The 23,129-nt window shown below is 35.6% G+C and overlaps 1 protein-coding gene across 5 annotated transcripts in view; it reads right to left on the bottom strand.

The window, feature by feature from the left end:
• Positions 1-23,129, bottom strand: part of Mtrf1 (mitochondrial translation release factor 1) — a 48,018-nt gene that overhangs the window by 2,718 nt on the left and 22,171 nt on the right. For 4 of the 5 annotated variants that reach the window (XM_058582608.1, XM_058582607.1, XM_046454251.2 and 1 more), the window contains 6 exons: positions 22,541-22,622; positions 22,239-22,346; positions 12,960-13,132; positions 8,088-8,205; positions 6,563-6,699; positions 2,965-3,063 (listed from right to left, as the gene is read on the bottom strand). In XM_058582608.1, the coding sequence (XP_058438591.1) occupies positions 2,965-3,063; positions 6,563-6,699; positions 8,088-8,205; positions 12,960-13,132; positions 22,239-22,346; positions 22,541-22,622 (717 nt within the window). The remainder of the gene's footprint in view (positions 1-2,964; positions 3,064-6,562; positions 6,700-8,087; positions 8,206-12,959; positions 13,133-22,238; positions 22,347-22,540; positions 22,623-23,129) is intronic. The other variant, XM_046454252.2, reaches the window with a different exon arrangement.

Here is a 23,129-nt window from a genome sequence, read left to right as displayed (position 1 = left end):
ATAGGTTTTTCTCCCTGAAATGGGAAATCCAGTGGTTTTAAAATCTAGAGGTTTTATGTAATCAAAAAATATTTTTGTTGAAATATTTAGGGTAAAAGTCTCTTGAGGTCTGCAACTTGCTTTCAAATGATTCAGCAGCAATAGTTGTACGCAGAAAAGAGGAAGTGGGGAGAAAGAGAAGGCAAATATAGCAAAAATGTTAACAATTGTTGAATCTAGGTTATAGATTACATAGTGTTCATTGAACTCTTTTTTTTGGTGGGGGGTGAGAGTAGGTACTGGGAATTGAACTCAGGGGCACTCGACCACTGAGACACATCCTCAGCCCTATTTGTATTTTATTTAGAGACAGCGTCTCACTGAGTTGCTCAGTGCCTTGCTTTTGCTGAGGCTGGCTTTTAACTCTTCCTGCCTTAGCCTCCCAAGTTGCTGCTGGGATTACAAGTGTGTGCCACTGTACCTGCCTCATCACTTTTCCAGTCATATCTGTATTAATGTAGACCCCAAATTATTCATTCCTACTAGTCGCTTTACTGCCTTTTTATGGACTTAAACTTTATTTTTACTTGACAAATAATAATATATTTATGGGGCATAATGCGATGTTTTGATACATGTTTATAATGTGGAATGATTAAAGTGAGTTAAGTATCAAACCCATCAGCTTACATATTTATCATTGTTTTTGTGGTGAAAACACTTAAAATCTATACTTTCCCCAATCTTTATATTAATTTTTTTTTTGTGGTGCTGGGGATTGAACCCAGGGCTGTGTGCATGAAAGGCAAGCACTCTACCAATTGAGCTATATTGCCAGCCCCTACTTTCCCCAATCTTGAAACATACAATGCATTATTTATTATAGTCACCATTCTGTGTAATATATTACTAAAACTTATTCTTCCTGTCTAACTAAAACTTTGTACTCTTCAATATCTTCCCTTTCCCCACCTACCACTCTCCTCCTTCATATAGATTTCAATGTTTTCATACAGTTTTTTCATGCTACTCTCAAACTTTTCCCTTTCACTAATGTGTTTTCCTTTTTTCAAATAGGCTGGTTAGTGATTATTGGAACACCTAATACAATTTTTTCTTATTATTTCTGAGTCTGGCATATTTAGTACATAGTTAGTACATAGTCCATAGTCAGGTATTTTATAGATAAAAAGCCAGTTACCTTTCTGTTTCACAACTGAATATTATACTTTGTGCCTACAGGCCCATCTAAAAGATATTACTGGCCATAAGAATGTGAGTGTCTCAGGGAAAATTATCACCACTACCAGAAAAACAACCAAAATAATATGGTGTAACTAGAACGATGTGACCAAACATGTTTAGTTAATCCTGTGTGTTTCCTGAGGAAAGGGAAGTTAGTAAATATTTCATCCTTTTTGACATGGCTGCTGTGTTCCTATGCAAGAAGTGACATAAGATACAAAGATATTTATAAATATATTAAAAACACAGACATTTTCCTTTAAACTTTAATTTGGAGAATATAATAGGATGGAATCAAGTGAAAGAGGTTTTAGGTATTAGATGAACCAAAGAAAAAGATAAGAGCTTTCTGTCTCCGGCCTTGTTCACACAGTCCTTTGTGGGAACCACTTCATTTTCCCCTTCAGTGTCAGCAAAAGGGAAGTTTTCTTGTGCTTCATTTTTTTTTAACATCTTTACTTCTTATTTATTTTTTAAGAATATCTGTTTTTTTAGTTGTAGTCAGACACAATGCCTTTATCTTATTTATTTATTTTATGTGGTGCTGAGGATGGAACCCAGCACCTCACACATGCTAGGTGAGCACTCTACTGCTGAGCCACAGCCCCAGTCCCTAACATCTTTAATTTTATTTATTTATTTCTTTTAGGGCCTCCCTTTTGCAAGGCAAGCACTCTACCACTGAGCTACAATCCTAGCCCTGTGCTTCATTATTAATGTATTATTGTTAGTAGTGCTGGCTGGATGGCATTTAGGTAGGTTATTGTTCAAAAAATCTAGACAGGGTCTCTTCCCCAATACACAGCTGTAACACCTAATGAATATGCAGTATGGAAAATAGAATTATAAGATGTTCTCTGCTGTATACTGTGTGAATGCAGACAGAACCTGTAAATACGTTGGCATATGATCCCAGAGATTAGGTGAGTAATCAGTTGACTTTAAGTTAATCAAGAGAACTATTATCTAGGTGAGTTTGACTTTATCAGGTGAGATCTTCAAAAAGGCCTGAGCCAGCTAGGGATGTGGCTCAGTGGTAGAGAGCTTGTTTGGCATGCAAGAAACCCAGGGTTTGATTCCCAGCACTGAAGAAAAAAAAAAAAAAAGGCCTGAGCTTTTCCTGCAAAAATAGATAAAAGAGATGCTAAATGGGCGAGGTTATTTAGGAGACACATGGCAAGCAAATTCCAGCAGTATTTAGGAACTAAGAGCAGTTTTCAGCTGACAGCCAGGAAAAGAGTAGGAGTGTTAGTCCTTAACTGAAGAGAATTCTGACACAGATATGAGCTTGGAAGAGGATATCAAGCTTCAGAAAAGTATGTAGCCTTCATAACACCTTGCTTTTGGCCTTGTGAAACCCTAAGGAGAGAACAGTTCAGTAGTACCTGGATTCCTGACCTATAGAAAGCATGAGAAAATGAATAAGTATTGTTTTAAACTGCTAAATTTGTGGCAATTTGTTACCCAATAATATATGCATACATGTATATTCAATATGTATATTCAATATGTTGTGATTGTATAACAAAGAATTTGGAATTTTAAAATATAACTATTTCAAAGTGGCAGAAAGATCATATTTCTTACCAGCAAACTAATAAAAATGTAAATTTTAGGGTATTAAGCAAAATTGGCTTAGTGATTTAAAATTACTTGGTAATATTTTAGACACAACTCTCCAGAATTGATTATACTTTCTTTGAAAAGCAAAGGTACATAAAGCATAGTCAATAGTATTACCTTAATGTCACGAACTTCATATGCTATCCTGTGGTCAGTGACTCTATCCTGTGTGAAATTATATGTCCGAATTCTCTCTGATTGGGCTCTTGTTCCCACCTATGCCAGACAAAAGCAATTCATACTTTAACTTTATAATTACATTCATCACAATGGAACAATGGAAAAAGTACTTGTAAATGACTCTTCTATTTTAATAGTTTAAGCACTTTCTACTGTTTTTTTAATGGTGTGTGTGTGTGTGTGTGTGTGTGTGTGTTGGGGATTCAATCAACCCAGAGCCTTGTCCATGCAAGATAAGCACTTTACCACTGAGCTGCCCTTTATTTTATTTTGAGATGGGGTCTCTCTAAGTTGCCCAGGCTCCCAAGTAGCTGGGATTATAGGTGCACCACCACTCCTGGCTAAGCATTTTCTAAAAGTCATACACAGACAGTGACTAGACAAAAGCAGGCAAGAACTTAATGTTAAGACTAGAGGTTTGGGGCTGGGAAGGTAGCTCAGTGGTAGAGCACATGCTTAGCATGCTGTACAAGGTCCTGGGTTCAATCCCCAGCAACACCAACCAAACCAAACCAAAAATAAAAACAAAAACAAAAAAACACAAGTTTGTAAAACTTATGTCTTTTTAACACTTCCAACTCCAAATACTTAAAACCTAATCATCTTTCCACCCCAATCAGTTTCTTCTCCTGGTTCTACAAATGATACATACCACCATGTGTTCCCTTTTATTCAAGTAGAAAACTCTTGACACTCTGACAAGCACATCATGGGAGGTTACTATCTCAGGCTTTGATACAGATTCTGGGGGAGAGCTTACCTTCAATTCATCCAATTCATCCCATTCTCTAACTACCCATTTCTAATTGGTATCAAGAGTCTTTAATTTTAATCTGCCTTTTCTATTTATACTGTCATTTTTAAAATTTAAATTTTGCAAAGCTCTCATTATTAATCTGTTGATTTTTCTGCTTATACTGTGCTGACTTGCTTCATCTTCCTAAGGCACAGCCTTCTGAGTAAGTTTTCTTCTTGGGTTCCTTCTTGTCTTCTAAGCAGACACAACCCAACATTCAAGATGCTTCCTAACTTGGCCAACCTTCCCAACATTATTTATGAAGATTATGTGACCATCTATGATGCCGCTTTTTATATTATGTTATTTTTATGTGTGTACCTGTTAACTGTGCTAAAGCATCTCACAGATGCCCTTCTCTAACACTTTCCTACTATCTATTCCTTTCTGGTCTTGGTAATTTTAACATGTTCTCTTCTTCTTTTGAAACTCTTTGCACTTGAAATCTTCTTCAAAGCACACCAGAGTTCACCTCAACCTAAGATTATTTATATTATTCTTAGTCTATGCATCTCCCCTGCCCCATCTCCCAATACACGACATACACAGCATCCTCCCTCAATTGCTTTCACTTTTTAAGATTATAAAAAAGAAATTCTATAATTCATTTTTTAAACACAAAGGTAAGCAATATGGTCAAGAGAATTTTTTTAAATTACAGATTCCTAAGCCTGTATATGGGATTGTGTATTCTGAAAATATTCCCCAGGCCATCCATTTTGACAATCAGCCAGATTTGGAAACTATTATCCCAAAGTATCATATTCAGAGCCACAACCCAAGTCCAGAACAATCAGATTAGAATCCCAGGATTGGGGGCAGGTCAGCATCTATAAAGCACACAGGTGATAGGTTGAGCTAGGCTGGCACCAGGCATCATGCCTTCTGTATAAAAGCCGCTGAAGAAAACACTTCTAAGCTTTAGAAATCCCTATTAATAAACCATTCAGGCAAGTAGACAAGGAATTTTAAAAGCAGAGAGATCCTTTCTGGATCTTTAAATCAGACTACTGAAGGAGATATATACACGTAATTTACATAAAGCCAATCTTAAGTACTTACCTTAAAAACTACTATGTAGAATATCTAGTGCCAAAATGTTAAGCGGCAAGTAAATCTCAATGTCTTTTATAATTTCCAGTGGGGCAGAATTCATAGTATTTATGTTCTCATTTACTTGCCAAGAAGCAATAGTATGAAAATTAATAGTCCTATCTACAGATGTACTAATGCTGCTCTACAATCTGGAATTACGACACATAGAGTATATATTATTTATCCTGGCACTTTTACTACCTGTAAGTTAGAATGATTAAAAAAATAGAAAATGTAAAAAGACAGGGACATATCTAGATGAAAAGAACAATTAATATTTACATACTTCAGTATCCTAAAAGGCCATAAAATCTTTCAAATTTGATTTACTGTGTCATACTTATCTGCAAATAACATAAAAGCACAGTAATTTCTGAGTTCTACTTTCTTTTCTAGCCTCTTTTAAAGAGAACCTTTCTTTTCTTTTAGAATTTTAAATTATTTAAGTTTGTTTACTTAAGACAATGACATTCACTTATTTTAATTTGTAAGTTATCTGTGTATGTATTTGAATAAAAAAACACTATAAATGTATAGTGTACAAAATTCAAAAAGTATACTAATGAAAATAATAATGAAAAGTAAATCTCCCTCTATCCCTTGTCCCCAAGTCTCTTATCAGTAGCAATCACTGTTCCCTATTTTTAAAAATTTTTTTTTAGCTGCAGTTGGACACAACACCTTCATTTTATTTATTTGTTTATTTTCTACATGGTGCTGAGGATTGAACCCAGCACCTTGCTAGGTGCTCCGTGAGTGTTCTACTGCTAAGCCACAACCCCAGCCCATGTTCCCTATTTTTTTGGCACTGCCATTTATATTTGATCCACATAGAGTTATAATAAAAAGCATAGCTCTTTAAGGAAAATATCTGAAAATCTCAATTTCTTTTTCCCCCCCTTGATACCAGGAACTGAACCTAGGGGAGCTTAACTACTAAGCCACATTCCTAACCTGTTTTTTATTTTTCTATTTTGAAAACAGTGTCTCACTAAGTTGCTCAGGGCCTCACTAAGTTGCTGAGGCTAGCTTTGAACTTGCGATCTTCCTGTCTCAGCCTCCTGATCCACTGGGATTACAGAGATGCACCACTGCATCTGACCTATTTCTAAAGAATTATTTTGTTTTTAAAACCAACTTCCTCTTAAGACAGTTTATGACATACACACTGGAGATAAACAATTGTTTATGCATCTTTCATTTACTCATTTGTAAATTGGAAAGCCTAATTTAATCATATCAATCCAAGCCAGGTGTGGTGGCATATGCCTATAATCCTAGCAGCTCAGAAGGCTGAGGAAGGACGATTGCAAGTTCAAAGCTAGCCTCAGTAACTTAGCAATGTCCTAAGCAGTTTAGCAAGACCCTGTCTCAAAACAAAATATAAAAAGGGCTGGGGATATGGCTCCATGGTTAACTGCCCTTGGACTCAATCCCTGGTACCAAAACACACACACACACACACACACACACACATATCTATCCATCAATTCACAGAAATTTAAGTCACTGCTTATCTACAAAAAAAGCACATTTCCCTATGTTGTAAGACATTTCCATTTATGCAAGAGAAAACACTGTACTTTCTAAACAGAGTGTTGACTTTTGTACAGTGTCTAAATTATTACACTAAATAAGCCTTACCTGCAGTTTTCTAGTACTTTGTTGTTGACACCGGTCCTTCTCAATAATCTGCTGGTAGAGCCGAGCTCTCAACACACGCAAAGCTATTTCTTTATTTTTCAGCTGTGATCGTTCTTGTTGGCATTCTACTACTAGCCCTGAAAAACAACAGAGATCAGAGGTAAATTGTAGCCTATACAGGCCAAGTTAAGGGAGAACTGAGGACCATTTGAAAGGGGAAAGGTTAATCAGGAAAAGATCACAAAAGATAAAAAACATTTCAGAAACTGGTAACATCTGGAAATAGTTGCTTAGATTCTAATGTCTGATGAGATATTTCAGGGAGCACAAAGCAGCAGATGGTTATATATACTTATATACTTTCATTTCCGGAGCTTGGCCTCTCCCTCCCAGCTCATCCATATATTTGGACAGCTCAACAATAGCAAACTGCCCCTCTCCCCTGCAGTACTGCTCCATTCTCTGTCCTACTCAAAGAGGACTCAGTTTTTCCTGTTTTGGTCACAAATACACAGAGAGATGATGTTTTAAAAATAACTACACAATGAAAACAAAAGAAAGAAGCTACTCAAAACCTTTAAAAGGAAAAGTTTATATTTATAGTGACTATGCTTTTGAGCTGTCTGGGTTCTAAAAAGGAATGTAATACATTCCTCTGAAAAATTGTGCTACAACTGTGTACAATGAATCAAAATGCATTCTGCAGTCATATACACCTAATTAAAATTAATTAATTAATTAATTTTTTTTAAATTAGGGCTGGAGATGCGGCTCAGTGACCAAGTGCCCCTGAGTTCAACCCCAGTAACCCCCCACCAAAAAAAAAAAAAAAAAGAAAAGGAAAGAAACAAAAAAGTTAATTTTTTTAATCTGAAAAATGAGAGAAATATTGCCAATGCACTGCCTAACATCATTTTGGCCAATGAAAGACTGTATATACTCTGGTGGTCCCATAAAATTATACTACCCAGTGACATCATAGTCATTTTAGCTTGTAGACCTCTATGTTTTCACAATGATGAAATTGTCTAATGATGCATTTCTTAAAATGTTAAATCCCTATTGTCAAACAATGTATCTAAAATCGTATTAAGAACTGTAAAATTATCCCATAGTATACCAAAATTATCAATAATCAAAATAGCATTAATGTAACAGAGCCTCATGGAGCTAGCAGTGGTCAATCTACAAGGTGACAAAAGACCCATGGAGTGCAGTACCCCATACTGCTTCTGTGTTTCATTTGTATTTGAGCTGAAGCCCCTCTGGTTGCTCACACCTATCCAGTATATCTAGGCAGCTTCCCTGGATAGTTCTGCTCACTATCTGCAGCCTTTGAGAGAGACAACTTTTCCACATGAAAGAGAAATATAAACATAATGAGGGCCTTGGGCCCACAATAACAGTGTTACCTTTAAGGATTTTGTAGGAGTCAGGTACTAACATAGGACTACTTCCTTCCAAATGCTGAAGAGTTAAGATGTGAAAAAAGCATGAAAGCACAAAAGCAAAGGGACTTGCTTACCTGTGGGGATGTGGACAAGCCTAACAGCACTGTCTGTTGTATTAACATGCTGCCCTCCTGCTCCTTTAGCTCGAAATGTATCTATTCGCAAATCCTTGGGGTCAACTTTCACATCTACCTAGAACAAAAGGTATAACAAGTACATTCTACACTCCATGAAGACTTGCATATTAAATTTATTCTGATATTTTTCAAATAAACTGGACTGTTTTGTGTTGTTACAGCCATTAAGCTAAAAGGAGAAATTACTATACCAAGGAAAAAACCACAAGCTCCTTATTTTGATAGGATGCTGTTTTTAAAACAATGACAGGATGTTATTACATCACCAGGTTACATACAATCTTTCAAAAATTTCATTCTTTAACACAGTTATATTACATAGAACATACAAAATATATATAAAAGGTATATATACACATATTTTATTAATTCAAAATCATCATTCGTGGATCCCTACTTGTAAATATGCCTACTTGTTAAAATTTATTTGTGTCTCTCAAATCAATGCTTATACAGTCCTTTGCAGATATGCACAGGGCAGTTAAAAATTTAAGCTGCTCTGTATTCTTATATTTTCAGCTGTGGTCAGACAAGGTGACAATCTACCTTCTTGTTTCAGTTTTCAGAGATGACCAGAAGACAGAGATAGATGGTAGGGGAAGGGAAATGTGATACAAGAAGCTTTGCTTGTGGGGCCAGTTGAATAGGGTTTGTTTTGTTTTCTTTTGTGTTTTACTTAAACCAGGGTCTTACTATAGTGCTCAGGCTGGCCTTGAACTCCTAGGCTCAAGCAATCCTCCTGCTTCAGCCTCCTGAGTAACTAGAGCTATAAGTGATCAGAGCAGTGCTTTGCTAGGACAGGGTTTAAATCTCAGCTCTAGTGTCTGCAGGAGCCATGACAAGCCTCAGACAAGTCACTTAGTGTCCTGAGCCTCCTTTTCTCTTTTATAAGAGATAGAAAATAGAATCTAGCACAATGGGTTGTTTTTAGGATTTAAGATTATAATCGATAGGATACATATGCACGTGTATGAATTAGCAAATACTGAACAGTTGCTCCTAAAACTAATTTGAAAATTATTGAACTATTCCTGTTAAGTGGCTGAGTATTTGCTAAATGTTCGCTGGAACTTTACTGAGCAAACTACTGCAAATAATAAGAATCGATGTGTGTGTGAGTACACGTGCACATGTGCACATGCACACATCAGTGAGTTGAAAGGTGATCCCCAGAAAAATATGTTCACGTTTTAACGCATGGAACCTGATTTGAAAAAAAGTCTTTGCAGATGTAATTAAGATGAGGTTATACTGTATTATCTATCAGGCCCCAAATACAATGACAAGCATCTTTGGAAATACTTGTGTGTGCTTATGTATATCTGTGTATTTAAAATAGTTACCAAATAGGCTGTGTTATAATTTGAATCTTGAATGTCCCCCAAAAACACATGTGTTAAAGTCTTGATCCCCAGTCTGTGTCCTTCTTGGAAGTGGTGGAATTTTAGGAGACAGGACCTAATGGAAGGAAGTTAGGTCACTGTGGGCATGCCCTTAAGGGGACACTGAACTCTGGTCCCTTCTCTTTTTGCTTCCTGGCTGCCATGAGATAAGTAGCTTTGTTCTATCACACATTCCCCACCATAATATTATGCCTTGCCACTGGCCCAAAGGCAACAGGACCAATTGACAATTGGGCTCTAAACTCTGAGTAAAAATAAACCTTTCCTCCTTATAAGTTGATAATCTCAGTATCCTGTCACAGTGACAGAAAGCTGAATAATATATGCTATTTTAAGGGGAGAGCCAACATTGTGTTCTACATTCACTACTATGAGTGACAAATAGCAAGTGTGATGTTTCTCTTTGAAAAGTAAACTAATAAAGGGTCAAGGTTGTAATCTAACACAACACTTGCTTTCCTCTAAAATGAGTACTACATATGAAGAAAAGGGTTATATGACTTTTGTTAAAATTACTAGTGCAAGCTACCTAAAAATTCAATAAACACTAAAAAGATTATTTCCCCATTTCTTGTGGTTATAGTATAATTAGTTATATTACTACATAACTTATTGTGTAGGTATTATATGTCATATTCTTCAAATGTTATAAAAACCGAATGACTCTTGATGAATTCTGAACACAGAAACCATGACTTAAAAATATTCCAAGAATTTTAAAATTCAAGTAATTCAAGTAAGAGAATATGACCATATTCTTTTAGAAAAGTTAAGTTACATTAAATGAGTTTAATTTTCAAGAATATGAAGACATAATGGGCAGGTAGGAATGGGTGGAAGGAAAAAAGATGGTAGCAAGAAAATTCTAGGTTTGATTTTTGAACTTTGTAAATGTTTACATATACCAAAAATAAAATTAAACAAAAGGGAAAACAAAAATCAAATCCTAAAATTAAATAGAAACATAAACAAAGGAACCAAAATATTTACCATAACAACTATGTAGAAAAAAATTATTTCACATAGTCTTTGAAGGTAGTGTTCTGATTATACATTCTGAGGACAAAATCTTACACATTACTCAGTAGTTTACTATTAGTAATATTGGTATTATAATTTTGAAAGTTTTAATACATTGTACAATACAGCAAATAAGTAAACATAGTAAATAAGAAACAAGAACTTTCACTCTTAAGTGGAGATATAAAATACAAGAAGAAAGGGGGAAAAAAACCTCTATAATGTTAAATTTGAATTGGTAATATGAAACTTATTTTAAAATATATTTTTTAGTTCTGTCCATTGGAATTCTAGAAGTTGGGATGCTCTAGTAATAATGATGACACCAAGAACACAAATACTGCTTTGGGGGTACATTCCCCAGTAAAAAGGACCAGGCTAACTTCAGGCCTGAGACAGGACACTATTGGGACTGGGATAAGTAATAGTACCAGAAAGCAAGACTGGTGGGGGTCATTTCAAGAAAAGGCAAAATGAGTACCCTAAAAAGGCTATTACCCACCAAATGTGGGATAATATAAACATCAAAAAGAATAATAACTACAACAGAATGAATTAAAACAAATCTATGAATCTATAATGAGTTTAGTATATAAAACTTTATATCAAGAGTTTATAATGAGGGGCTGGGGTTGTGGCTCAGTGGTAGAGTACTTGCCTGGCATGTGTGAGGCACTGGATTTGATCCTCAGTACCACATAAAAATGAATGAATAAAATAAAGATATTGTGTCCATCTACAACTAAAAAAATATTAAGAGTTTATAGTAATTCCTGTGGCTCAGGAGGCTATAGTATGAGAATATAAGTTCAAAGCCAGCCTCAGCAACTTAGCAAGACCCTGTTTCAAAATAAAAAATAAAAAGGGCTGAGGATATGGCCCAGTGTTTAAGTACCCCTGGGTAAAATGTTTGGTACCACACACACACACACACACACACAAAAAAAAAAAAAAAAATGGAAAAGAAAGAAAGAAAACAAACTATGGATTTAAAATTGTTGAGAACAGGATAATATGCACCCAAGAGATTACCTAGTAATTGCAAAGGGGAAAATATACTTTTAGAGTAGAGATATTTTGTGTGGTCACCATCCTAACTAAATGCTCAAACTAAGCCTTACTAAAAGTGGGACAATATGACATATGTGCCTTCTGGTAAGATGCAACATAACTCTAAATTTACCTATGAAGTATTCTTGCTCAAAGCCTGTATCCTGAAGGTAGTATAATAGAGTATTTATATACAACTTTTAATGTATTACTAGAGGATAATGAAACATGTTAAACAGTACCATGAAGAAAAAATAATGAATCCAGAATGAGGAACACTGTATAAGACAAAGAGTGTAGACTGTTCAAAAGCCAATACCATTAGAGAAAAAGGCGAAAGACTGTTCCAGACTTCAAATACGTAAAACTCAATTGAATCCTGGCTAAAAAAATAGCCATAAAATACTTTTGTGTCGACTGCAGAAATTATAAAATGGACTAGATATTTAGATAATATTACATAATTTAACTAGGAGTATAACTCAGTGGTAGAGTGCTTGCCTAGTATGTGTGAGGCCCTGGGTTTGATCCTGGAATGGAAATAAATAAATAAATAAGATGTAAATGTAAAAAATAAAGAAAATATTATACAATCATGAACAATTTTCATAGAGGATGACATTGTGTTTATGTAGGACAATGTCCTCATTCTTAGGAGATGAATATGGAAGATTTGAGAAATAAATCTTATGGTGTCTGCTATATCTTTTGAATTTACCTAAAAAAGATATAAAAACATATCTATGGGAGTCAAGCAAATATAACAATTCCTGACTCCAGGTAAAAGTCATGAAAGTTTTGTTGTGGTAGAAACCCCATGCAGATATTATATTACTAATCCTGAAGTATCTGTGGAATTAATTTTTTTTCTTAAGATAAAACTTATGTAACAATATTTTTAAAACTTTGTGGATTCAGTTTTAAAATAAGTCACTTCTGACCAGGTGTGGTGGCACACGCCTGTAATCCCAGCAGCTTGGGAGGTTGAGGCAGGAGGATCGAGAATTCAAAGCCAGCCTCTGTAAAAGCAAGGTGCTAAGCAATTCAGTGAGGCCCTGTCTCTAAAACAAAATACAAAATAGGGCTGGGGGTGTGGCTCAGTGGTCGATGAGTTCAATCCTTGGTACCCCCCACAAAAAAGAAGTCACTTCTATTTTAAACAAAATATCTTGTTAAGGTTGGTAAGGAAGAGCAAAGGCAACTTTACCTGGGGAAAGATTTCCCATTAGAAACTAAAAATAACCATTAAAAAACCAGATTTACCTAAAAGTTAAGACTTCTCAGCAAAATACCCATTTACATGAAGTGAGTTTTCAACACCTCCTGGTGAGGTTACCTCATCTGGCTGAGGAAGGACAATGACTGACATTGTTCCTGTGTGAATACGCTGCATTCTTGATGACAGGCCCACCTCAGGGATTCGCTGGACTCTGTGAATTCCACCTTCATACTTCAAATGCTTAAAGACATTTTCACCAGAAATTCGAGCAGCTGCGTGATGCAGTCCACCTAGGAAGAAAAATTCAGAAATATTTACAGATTCTACTGTGAAAGCAATTAGGATCCTAAATATCCTTAATTTAAGGTCTGAATGTGAGTATAGAACCAGAGATGAGAACATAAGGTAGATACAAAAGTATATTTTCACAATGTAAATATACTACTATATAAAAGGAAATACCAAAATACTGTTTATGGTTATCTCTGGGAATAGAATAATAGTAGATTTGTATTTACTTTTCATATTGTTTGTTTGTAAGTATTCTATAAGAAACAAGTTTTACTTTCTTTTTTTGGTACCGGGGATTGAATTCAGGGGCATTCAACCACTGAGCCATATCCCCAGCCCTATTTTATATTTTATTTTGAGAAAAGGTCTCACTGAGTTATTAGTGCCTTTGCTTTGGACTCACGATCCTCCTGCTTCAGCCTCCTGTAATCCAAGCCTCTAGGATTACAGGTATGTACCACTGTGCCTGGCACAAGTTTTACTTTTATAATTAAAAAAAAATATGATTAAAAAATACTAAGAAATTGTCTACATTGAATTATCCTATGTTGTCTTAGGCTAATATAATGCCACATATAAAAGAATATTCAACATAATAATTTTGCACTGTTTAATAACTCAATAGGCCCTTCTAAGTTTTCAAGAATTTAATGACAGTCAGCTCTTGCTTATCTGTGAAGTGGGAAGAACGTCAGATACACAAAAATATCTTAATACTTAGGTTTAGCTTCTGTGTTTGTTTGTGTTTGTGTGTGTGAGTATTATCAAGGATTGAATATGTGGTGCTCTATCACTTATCCCCATTCTTTTGATTTTATTTTGAGACACGGTCTCACTAAGTTGCCCAGGCTGTACTCAAACTTGTGATTCACTTGCTTCAGTCTTCCAAGACGCTGGGATTATGAGTAAGCCACCACACCCACTTGATCAAGACTCAACTTATTTTCATCTAAAATTTTTTTTAAAAATCTTTTTTTATGATACAATAATATTCAGATTCAGAAAATCACAAGAATCAATAGATGGCTTAATGACAACCACTTGGATAAAGAAAAACTTTTCTGGTCTCCCCATGCTATAGTTTAGATCTGGAATGTCCCCTTAAGGCTCATATGTTCAAGGCTTGGTCCCCAACACAGCAATATTTAAAGTGGGGTTTTGGGGAAGTGATTGGATCATAAGGGCTCTAACCTCATCAATGGACTAATCTATTGACAGGTTAACAATTAAATGGACTATCAGGAGGTAGAGGAAACTAGGAAGTAGGGCCTAACTGGATGAAGCTGGTCACTATGGGCAGGCCCTGGAAAGGCATTTCTTCTCCCAGGCCCCTTCCTGGCTCTATTTCCTGGCCACTATGAAGTAAGCAGCTCTTTCCACCACTTGATCCCTGCCATGATGTTCTGTCTCGAAAAGCCTCAAGCAAAACAGCCAAGTGACCATGGACTGAAACCTTTCAAACAGAGGCAAAATACATCTTTCCTCCTTGTTTTTCTCAGGTATTTTGTCAGTGACAAAACGCTAACATACTGGATAAGCACTCCTAAAAACTCAACTTCCCCTTTGAAAAATCATCATCCTGTCTTAAAATTGAGCCTGGTATGATGGTACACACCTGTAATCCCAGCAATTTGGGAGGCTGAGGCAGGAGGATTGCAAGTTCAAAAGCAGCCTTAGCAAGGCCCTAAGCAACTCAGTGAGACCCTGCCTTAAAATAAATAAATAAATAAACAAACAAACAAATAAATACATAAATAAGAAAGAAGGGTTAGGGATATGGCTCAATGGTTAAATAACCCTGGATTCAATTCTTGGTACTAAAAAAAACCAAAAAAAACATTAATTTTAAAAAAAATTGCAGGTCCTTATAGCTCAGTGGTAAAGCTGGTACTTAGCATGCACAAGGATTTGGGTTCAATCCCCAGCACCAAAAGTCTCTTATTCCACACATTTATGATTCATTTCTTTCATTTCCTCCCAATTAACTGTTGAAAACATTTTAGGCAGTTTTTCATCTCTATGATAAAACAAATACCTTAGAAAAATTAATTTTAAGGGAGAGATTTATTTTTTAACTTATGGTTTTAGTTCAAGGTTGGCTGCTGGCTCCATTGCTTTAGGCCTTATATAAGGTAGAAAATCAAGGTGGCAGGAGTGTATGGTGGAACAAAGTGGCTCACTTCAAGTCAGACAGGAGGAGGAGAGAGTCTGGGGACAAGATACTCCCTTCAAGGAGATACCTTCAGTAACCAACTTTTTAGGAGGCTGCATGCACCCCCTCAGATTTCCACCACTTCCCAATAGTGCCACCAACTGGGCACTAAGCCTTTAACACTTCAGCCTTTGTAGGACATTCCAGATTCAAACTATGACAAGAAACTTTGGGCTGCTGACCCATAGAAATTCCAACAGCCTGGTTTTGCGGATTGCATGCACTTGGTACATTTCACTATTCTGCTGCCCTCTGTATTGGCTGTAATTTGGCAGCTGGGTCCAGAGACTAAACCAGACATCAGCTTGAGCCCCTTGTCAAGATTACAGAAGACATACAATGTTCTTTTTATTGTTTTCACAGCTTTTGATATGCTGCTTAATGCATCATGTGTTATAAAATAGTCTATCATTTCTTTCTTACTTTTTAGTTTAAAAAAAATCTATTAAGAACTATTTCCTTTTGTCCACTGTTTGATTACTCGGTGATACAACTGCATTGGACAGTCAGGATAAAATGCTTGGTTCTGTCCCTTTACTAGTTTTACCAATATACCAATGTTTTTCTGCAATACAATGAATTGGGACTTTCTATCCTCTCAAGATGACCAATTATTTTTTTTTAAACTATCATAATGAACTCAGGAGTACAAACTCATCCAGCATATTTACATCAATTACAATTATTATTTTTGAAGCTTAACTTGTCTCATCTTTGGCCAATGGAAGCCTCTTCAGGTTTACTTCTGTGTTCTTTTGACATGACCCTTGCTGAAGTGTAACATGATACTCCAGGATTATCTTGAACACTTTCATATTAGGGGGTTTTATGGAGATACCTTGTAATAGTATTAGTATAAATGCTGTTTTGGGGTTCTGGATTTGCTATTAAGTTGTTCTGTGTTTTTTTTTTTTAACTAAAGTTTTTTTTTTTAAAACATTTAGTTGTAGATGGGCACAATACCTTTATTTTATTTATTTATGTGGTACTGAGGACCGAATCCAGTGTCCCATGCATGTAGGACAAATGCTCTACCACTGAGCCACAACCCCAATCCTGTTCTGTGTGTTTTTATGTACAGATTCAGAAAGACTGAAAACTATGTTGCTGTGGCTGCAGCCATCTTCCTAATACGCTTCTGATGAAGACACAGTACTATGAAATCCAACCTACCAGGTTTCCAGAGTCATACATACATAGACAAAAATTAGGTATAGTTTTAGATTACCCTTACAAATGCCTTAAGAAGGTATCAAAGAGTGATATACAATCTATTAAAAAGTTCAATATAGCTGGTCTTCCTCCAGCACTGGATCAAATTACTGCTAATCTTGAATACCACATAAAGAAGCTGACATGTGGGGTGGGGATATAGCTCAGCTGGTAGAGTGCTTGCCTTGCATGCACAAGGCTCTGGGTTCAATCCCCAGCACTATAAAAAACAAAAAAACAAACAAAAAAAGCTGACATGTGCTTAAGAGAACAGACTTTAGGAAAAATTTGATTGTTTAATAGTCATGTTCAGTGTGTTAAGATAGTTATAGCACAAAAACACCCAGGAATTAAAACAGAGTAGAGCCATAACAAATTTATTTTTGTATGTGTGTGAAACTGGGATAGAACCCAGGGTCTTGCTCATGGCTAGGCAAGTGCTCTACCACTGAACTTCAACCCCAGTCCTCCTCATGTTGTACTTTTAAAATTATTCTTCCCATCCCGTTACTTTATGTTGAGTGCAAATATTTGAATTTACATAAGCTGAAAAGGAGAAGGCTACAACTTCCCTGTACAAACTAACAGAGCCAGTGTTAGGCTGCCCAAGTTCAAATTTGAGGGTCCTCTTCTTCCTAGCTGTGTGCCCACATGCAAGCTACTTAATTTGTCCAGGTACTGGTTTCCTTATTTGTAAATAATAATATATATCTAAGCTAGAGTGGAGCTATTCATGCTGAAGATTATGTAAGCAGTGTCTCAAAGAAAATGTAAGCATACGACATCATTAAATTTGACCTACTCTTTAAAGTCTTTTGTTGGAGAGGTGGATAAAAGACAAACATACATAGAACATTTAGTACAATGTTGACATTTAGCTGTGGACTAGTATCAGTAGTAACTGGAACTACATCACAAGCTCTCCTAGACTAGTTTGGCATCTTGTGGAAGAGAAAGGCTATAAAGATCTCTGCAAACTAAATTGTTATGGAGAGTTGGAGAATTGACACATTCTTTTTTTTTTTTTTTAACAGAGAGAGAGAGAGAGAGAGAATTTTTTAATATTTATTTTTTTTTAGTTTTCGGCGGACACAACATCTTTGTATGTGGTGCTAAGAATCGAACCTGGGCCGCACGCATGCCAGGCGAGCGCGCTACCTCTTGAGCCACATGCCCAGCCCCAAATTGACACACTCTTAGGGGAGGGCAGTGAAGGTATACTGCAGGACTTGCCATATGAAAGCTAATGCTTTTGGTGGGTTTATATATATATATATATATATATATATATATATGTATATATACACATACACACATACATATTATGTATATATGTATGTGTATATATATGTGTGTGTGTATATATATATATATATTTTAAGTTTTTGATGGACCTTTATTTTATTTATTTATTTATATGTGGTGCTGAGAATCGAATCCAGTGCCTCACACATGCTAGGCAAGTGCTCTACCACCCCAGCTCCTGGTGGTTCTTATTGACAGGTAGGGATAAAAAGGCATTTACCAGATAAATAGATTCTTATGAGGTACCAGGGATGTGTGAATTTGCTCAAACAATGAAACCACATTAAGTATAGCAGGTGCAATTGGAGCCATGACCTAGTTAAGCTTTGATGATCTACTGTTACTCCCTAAGACCCATCTTTCTTCTATGCAGGTCAAACAAGAGATGAATAGTCCTTGATAGTGGTATTAATCTCTATGATCCCTCTAAGACTGTGCTATTGTTTTTGATTTACTATTTTTCTAGGTAGCAGCAATTCTAATGGCTTCCATTAGATCTTTCTTACTATAATAGTATTTGTTACACCAGTTAGGGAACCAATGTGGGGATCTTGCCTGCTCTTGAGTAGTTCATTCCAATTATGAATTCTAAAACTTGGAAATAACTGGATGATGAGTTTGGGGACCAACTCGGCCCACTGTGAGATGGACTTAAAGTAAAATTCATTTGACTGATCACCTGACCTCCATAAGCACCTGCTCTGCCTGGTGGACCACAGAGATATTCTGGATTTCCCTGGACTAGTTCAGTTCAGAGCCAGTGTCCAAGAGTCCTGGAAAGATTTGATTATTTTCTTTTTCCAATGCACAGTAACTCTGTTAAAATGATCAAGGTCCCTTTGGGGAAACTGGAAGAAAGATTAATAGTATAAGTTTTGGTAGTGTACCAGTGGACGTTCTTTAAGGAACCTATCCTAGTCTTCATTCAAGGAATTTTGGGTCTAAGAACTGGTGCAAGTCTGGGAACTGATTGAGGGGCTATGAATCTCCACATTTATGTTTTGGTTTGATTTTTGTTCACATGACCTAGAACTTTTGTCTTACGCAGATCACACAGAGGGGCTGGTGTTGTAGCTCATGGTAGAGCACTCACCTAGCAAGTGTAAGGCACTGGGTTCGATCCTCAGCACCAAATAAAAATAAATAGATAAAAGGTATTATACCCATCTACAACTAAAAAAACATTTAAAAAAAGAATTTATAGACTTCCTATTATTTTACTTCCAGGAATACTATGATCAATGTCATAAGTCGGTGAAAGTCAGACTATTCTGACTGCTGCTTTGAATCTATTATCCAATAACTACATCCACCTTGCCTTTAGGTTAGTAACACCACTTGATCCCTGCTGCCCTGGGATCCAATTACTGCCACTGCATATAGGTTCCCAATTCAAGGACCCAGGTTCCCACTATAAGGTGTAGCCTATAGAGAGTAATCTCTAGGCTCTTCGCTAGGGCTCCCTTCACAATTTCATTTCTTACAGTAATAGTAAAAGGTATGCCTCCTAGAGATGTAAAATTAATCATAACACTACTTCAAGTGGCCTCTCCCTGAATTCAACTAATGAGTAAAGAATAACAAAATAAAATTATAAACATAAATCTGTTGGGGGTGGAGAAGATAATATATTTAATGGAATACCTTTATCTTGAAAAACATTTCAATTCATTAGACATCAGGCTTATAGAATAACAGAATCAGACACATACTACATACCAAAAGTTATTTCCCTTCACTACTTGAGTTAATCATTTAGTTTTGACTACTGATACAATGGTTAAGTATTATTTGTATCTGTACCCAAAGTAAAATAATTATGACTCTAAGAGTTAATATATAAATTTTAAAATAAAATTTTTCTTTTCAACTTTAGAACTTCTGAGGATGCCTGAAAATTCTCATTTCATTTAAACATTAAAAAAGAAAGAATAATAATATATATGATTTAACATACATGTTTTATGAAGATATCTTTTCTCTATTCCCTATCCACATCTTTTTTCTTCTCCTACCAGTTTATAATATCAATTTTAGAATTTTTTTTTACAATTTCAATGAATTGAAGTTTATTCTCAGTTTTTATTTTAAAGATATTCAAGTGAAATATTTAGGGCAGTATTTTTTAAAAAGAGCTTTCTAGTTTTTAAAGTATCTTTTTACACTTGATCTTAGCCAAAAGGCCGAGAAGCGATTTTAAAGTATCTTTACTTTGCCAATGAATCAGTGTTTCCCAACCAACATTTAAGCTGTTCTACATACATGGAACAGAATCTTTCTTTCTGTCATTAGATTTCTCCCTCTTTCATTCTTGAAAGTTCCGTTCAAAACACACATCTCAGAGGTCACTGATGACACTTCCCATTATTTCTTCTTTAGAATCTGCTGCTGCATCTGATTATCTCTTTCAAACTTTCTGCTCTTGCCTCCATAATGCTTTACTGTCTTTATCCTTTTCCTGTGTATCTGACCTCTCTGTTTCTTTTACCTACTATTCTCTTTTTCAATGTGGTTATTCCCCAAAGCTTGGTGCCCTGAATGTTTCCTCTCTATAGATTCTCCCTCACTTATTCTCTCAAAATCAGACATAATCTCTGTGCTAATAACTACCAAATTTGTCTCCTGAATTCTGTTCTCACAGTATCTCTGGTTACACAATTTAGCATTTACTGGATATTTCTAAATGGATGCTTAATTCAAAACTTAATTAAAAAAACACTCATGGGGCTGGGGATTGTAGCTCAGTGGTAGAAAACTTGCCTAGCATCTGTAAACCCTGGGTTCAGTCCCCAGAACCAAAACAACAACCACAAGAAGAAAAACCACTCAACATTATTCTTCCCAAATGGGTTCTTGTTATTTAACTTCAACTCCACTCAATAGAATGAACAAATATCACAATCTCCCCAGCTAAAAAGATTAGAATCCCTGAGGCTCATCGCTTCTGTCAGAGGGGAATAATGGGATGTAGTGTGACTCTAGATCAAACAGACCTGAATTTAATCCCAGGATTATTTGTTGTGTGATCCTGGATTATTTAATTACTCTCCAAGCCCAGATCTTCATCTGTAAAATGAGATTAATAATATCTATCCCACAGGTTGTGAGGATCAGAATGGTGAGATGTATACATAGGAGATGCTGGAGAAGAAATAGCCCTTCTTGTATCCAGTTAGTTACCAAATTTGCCTAAGTACCCCTACTCTTAATTCTAACTCTTAGTTATGTCTGGATTACCTTGAAGACTGCCTTAAATGTAGCCTCTTCAATCTATCCTTCATACTCTTGTCAAAGAATCTTCTCAAAATTTAAATTTCATCAAGTCATATTCACATTTATTTATTTATTGGTACTGGGGATTAAACTCAGGGCCTCATGCATGTTAGCCAAGTGCTCTATCACTGAGCCACCTCCCCAACCCCTCTAGCTCTTTTTATTTTTATTTTGAGACATGGTCTTGCTAAGTTACCAGACTGGCTCAAACTTGTGATTCTCCTGCCTCAGGCTCCCAAGTAGCTGGGATTATAGGTATGTGCCACCACAGCTGCTTTATACTGATTCTTACAGTTCAGTATTCAGTATACAGTTCCCTATTCTCTATTAATCAAGGCGTATTCAGCTTTCAAGGCTGTCCAAAACCCACCTACTCAAATCTATTTCAGCTATTACATCTCATTAAATATGCTGTCAGTAAACTCCTCATTGTCCTACCCACAAACCAAAGTCTTTCCTACTACATTTTATTTCTTAAAAATAAAAACAAATGACTTTTTTTGCACTCCCATAAAAATTTAACATGATTAGACACTTAGTCTAATTGATAATATTTTCTGATAATGTTACAAAATTGATAAAGCTCTTTTAGAGTAAAAACTTTAGTATTAATTTTTATTTTGACCAAGTTTATTAGTACATGTCTGTCATCCCTGGAATTCAGGAAGCTGAGGCAATAGGATCTCAAATTCAAGGCTAGCCTAGGCAACTTAGGTAGACCCTGTCTCTAAATAAATAAATAGGACTGGGAATGAAGCTCAGTGGTAGAGCATAAAATGTATATATATATATATATATATATATATATATATACTTTGAATAATACAAAGTAATTATTTTAAGGCAAGGTAGATATCTATTCTGCCCAGGAAAATTTTCTTTAATATTCCACCTTAGGATGATGCTTCATCCTTCCTGTTCTTTTCTCCTGGCTTAGAACTCTACTCAGTAGAGTTCTAAACAACTGTTGTAAGTCTGTGTCATAGTGTTTAATAGATAACAGATCAAATGTTTTTTAAAATGTGGCAGCATGTTTCTAATCAATATCAGATGTAATATAATTTTCAGCATCTTCTATGGACAAAATCTTCAAATATGCCTACCATAATCTGCTGGTGTATAATTCACAAGTTCAAATTTCCAGTGTTTATAGTGCGAATAATTCTGGTACATGTCAAATATTTCTCGGGTAAATTGCTGGCAGATATCACCTACAAAAACATAAAAAACAGTTAGTACAAAGTTTTCAAAGACAGCTATCCTTAGGAATGAGTCCCTTAGGAAATGAGAAGTAACTACTTCCAAAGATGAACACATTTAGTGGACTTTAATGTTATAGTGATGTCAAATCAAGGTAAACTTCAAGAGTTTTTTAGGTCATTTACAATAACATGATTTTACTGACCTCCAGTAGTTCTTCCAGATGTCACCTCTAAAATAACATCATTTTGGTCGTATTTCTCTTTTGGCACTAGACTCTGAAAAAGCTGGAAAAGATTTTCCTTAGTAAATTATTATTACTTGAACTTAGATAAAAGCCCTTAAATCATTAAAAAAATCAGTAATTAAAAAAATTATATAGTATCCCCAAGAGGTTAGTCCTAAAATGCTATAATGAGTAGATCAAATTAGACTAAAACAGGTGATCAGTTCATGTTAACAATGAAGTTACTTGTCCAGATATTCTGCACTGCTATCAGATTAATTTTCTAAAATGCAGAAGTTTAGATCAAAGCCCAGAATGTTCCATTCAATTTTCTTCAGATTTTGCCTCTCATAATTAGTTCTGAACAGTAGCTTCTTTCATCTAATGAATGAAGCAAGGCTTTCAAAGTTTTCATTTGGGATAAATACATACATACAATTGCATATTCTCCCCTCCCATAAGTGTCAGTGGATATACCATGCCATGTCTTGCCTTCTCAGTGGGGACACTCTTTAAACACTAGCTTGAGGGCTCCTGAGATAAAACTCAAAGAGTTTCTATGCCATGA

The sequence above is a fragment of the Marmota monax genome, unplaced genomic scaffold (genome assembly GCF_021218885.2).
Source record: "Marmota monax isolate L192 unplaced genomic scaffold, Marmota_monax_Labrador192_F-V1.1 WCK01_AAM20220418_F8-fsc00011, whole genome shotgun sequence".
Lineage (NCBI taxonomy): Eukaryota > Metazoa > Chordata > Mammalia > Rodentia > Sciuridae > Marmota > Marmota monax.
Note: the sequence above shows the minus strand (reverse complement) of the source record. Positions and strands in the feature narration are given on the sequence as shown.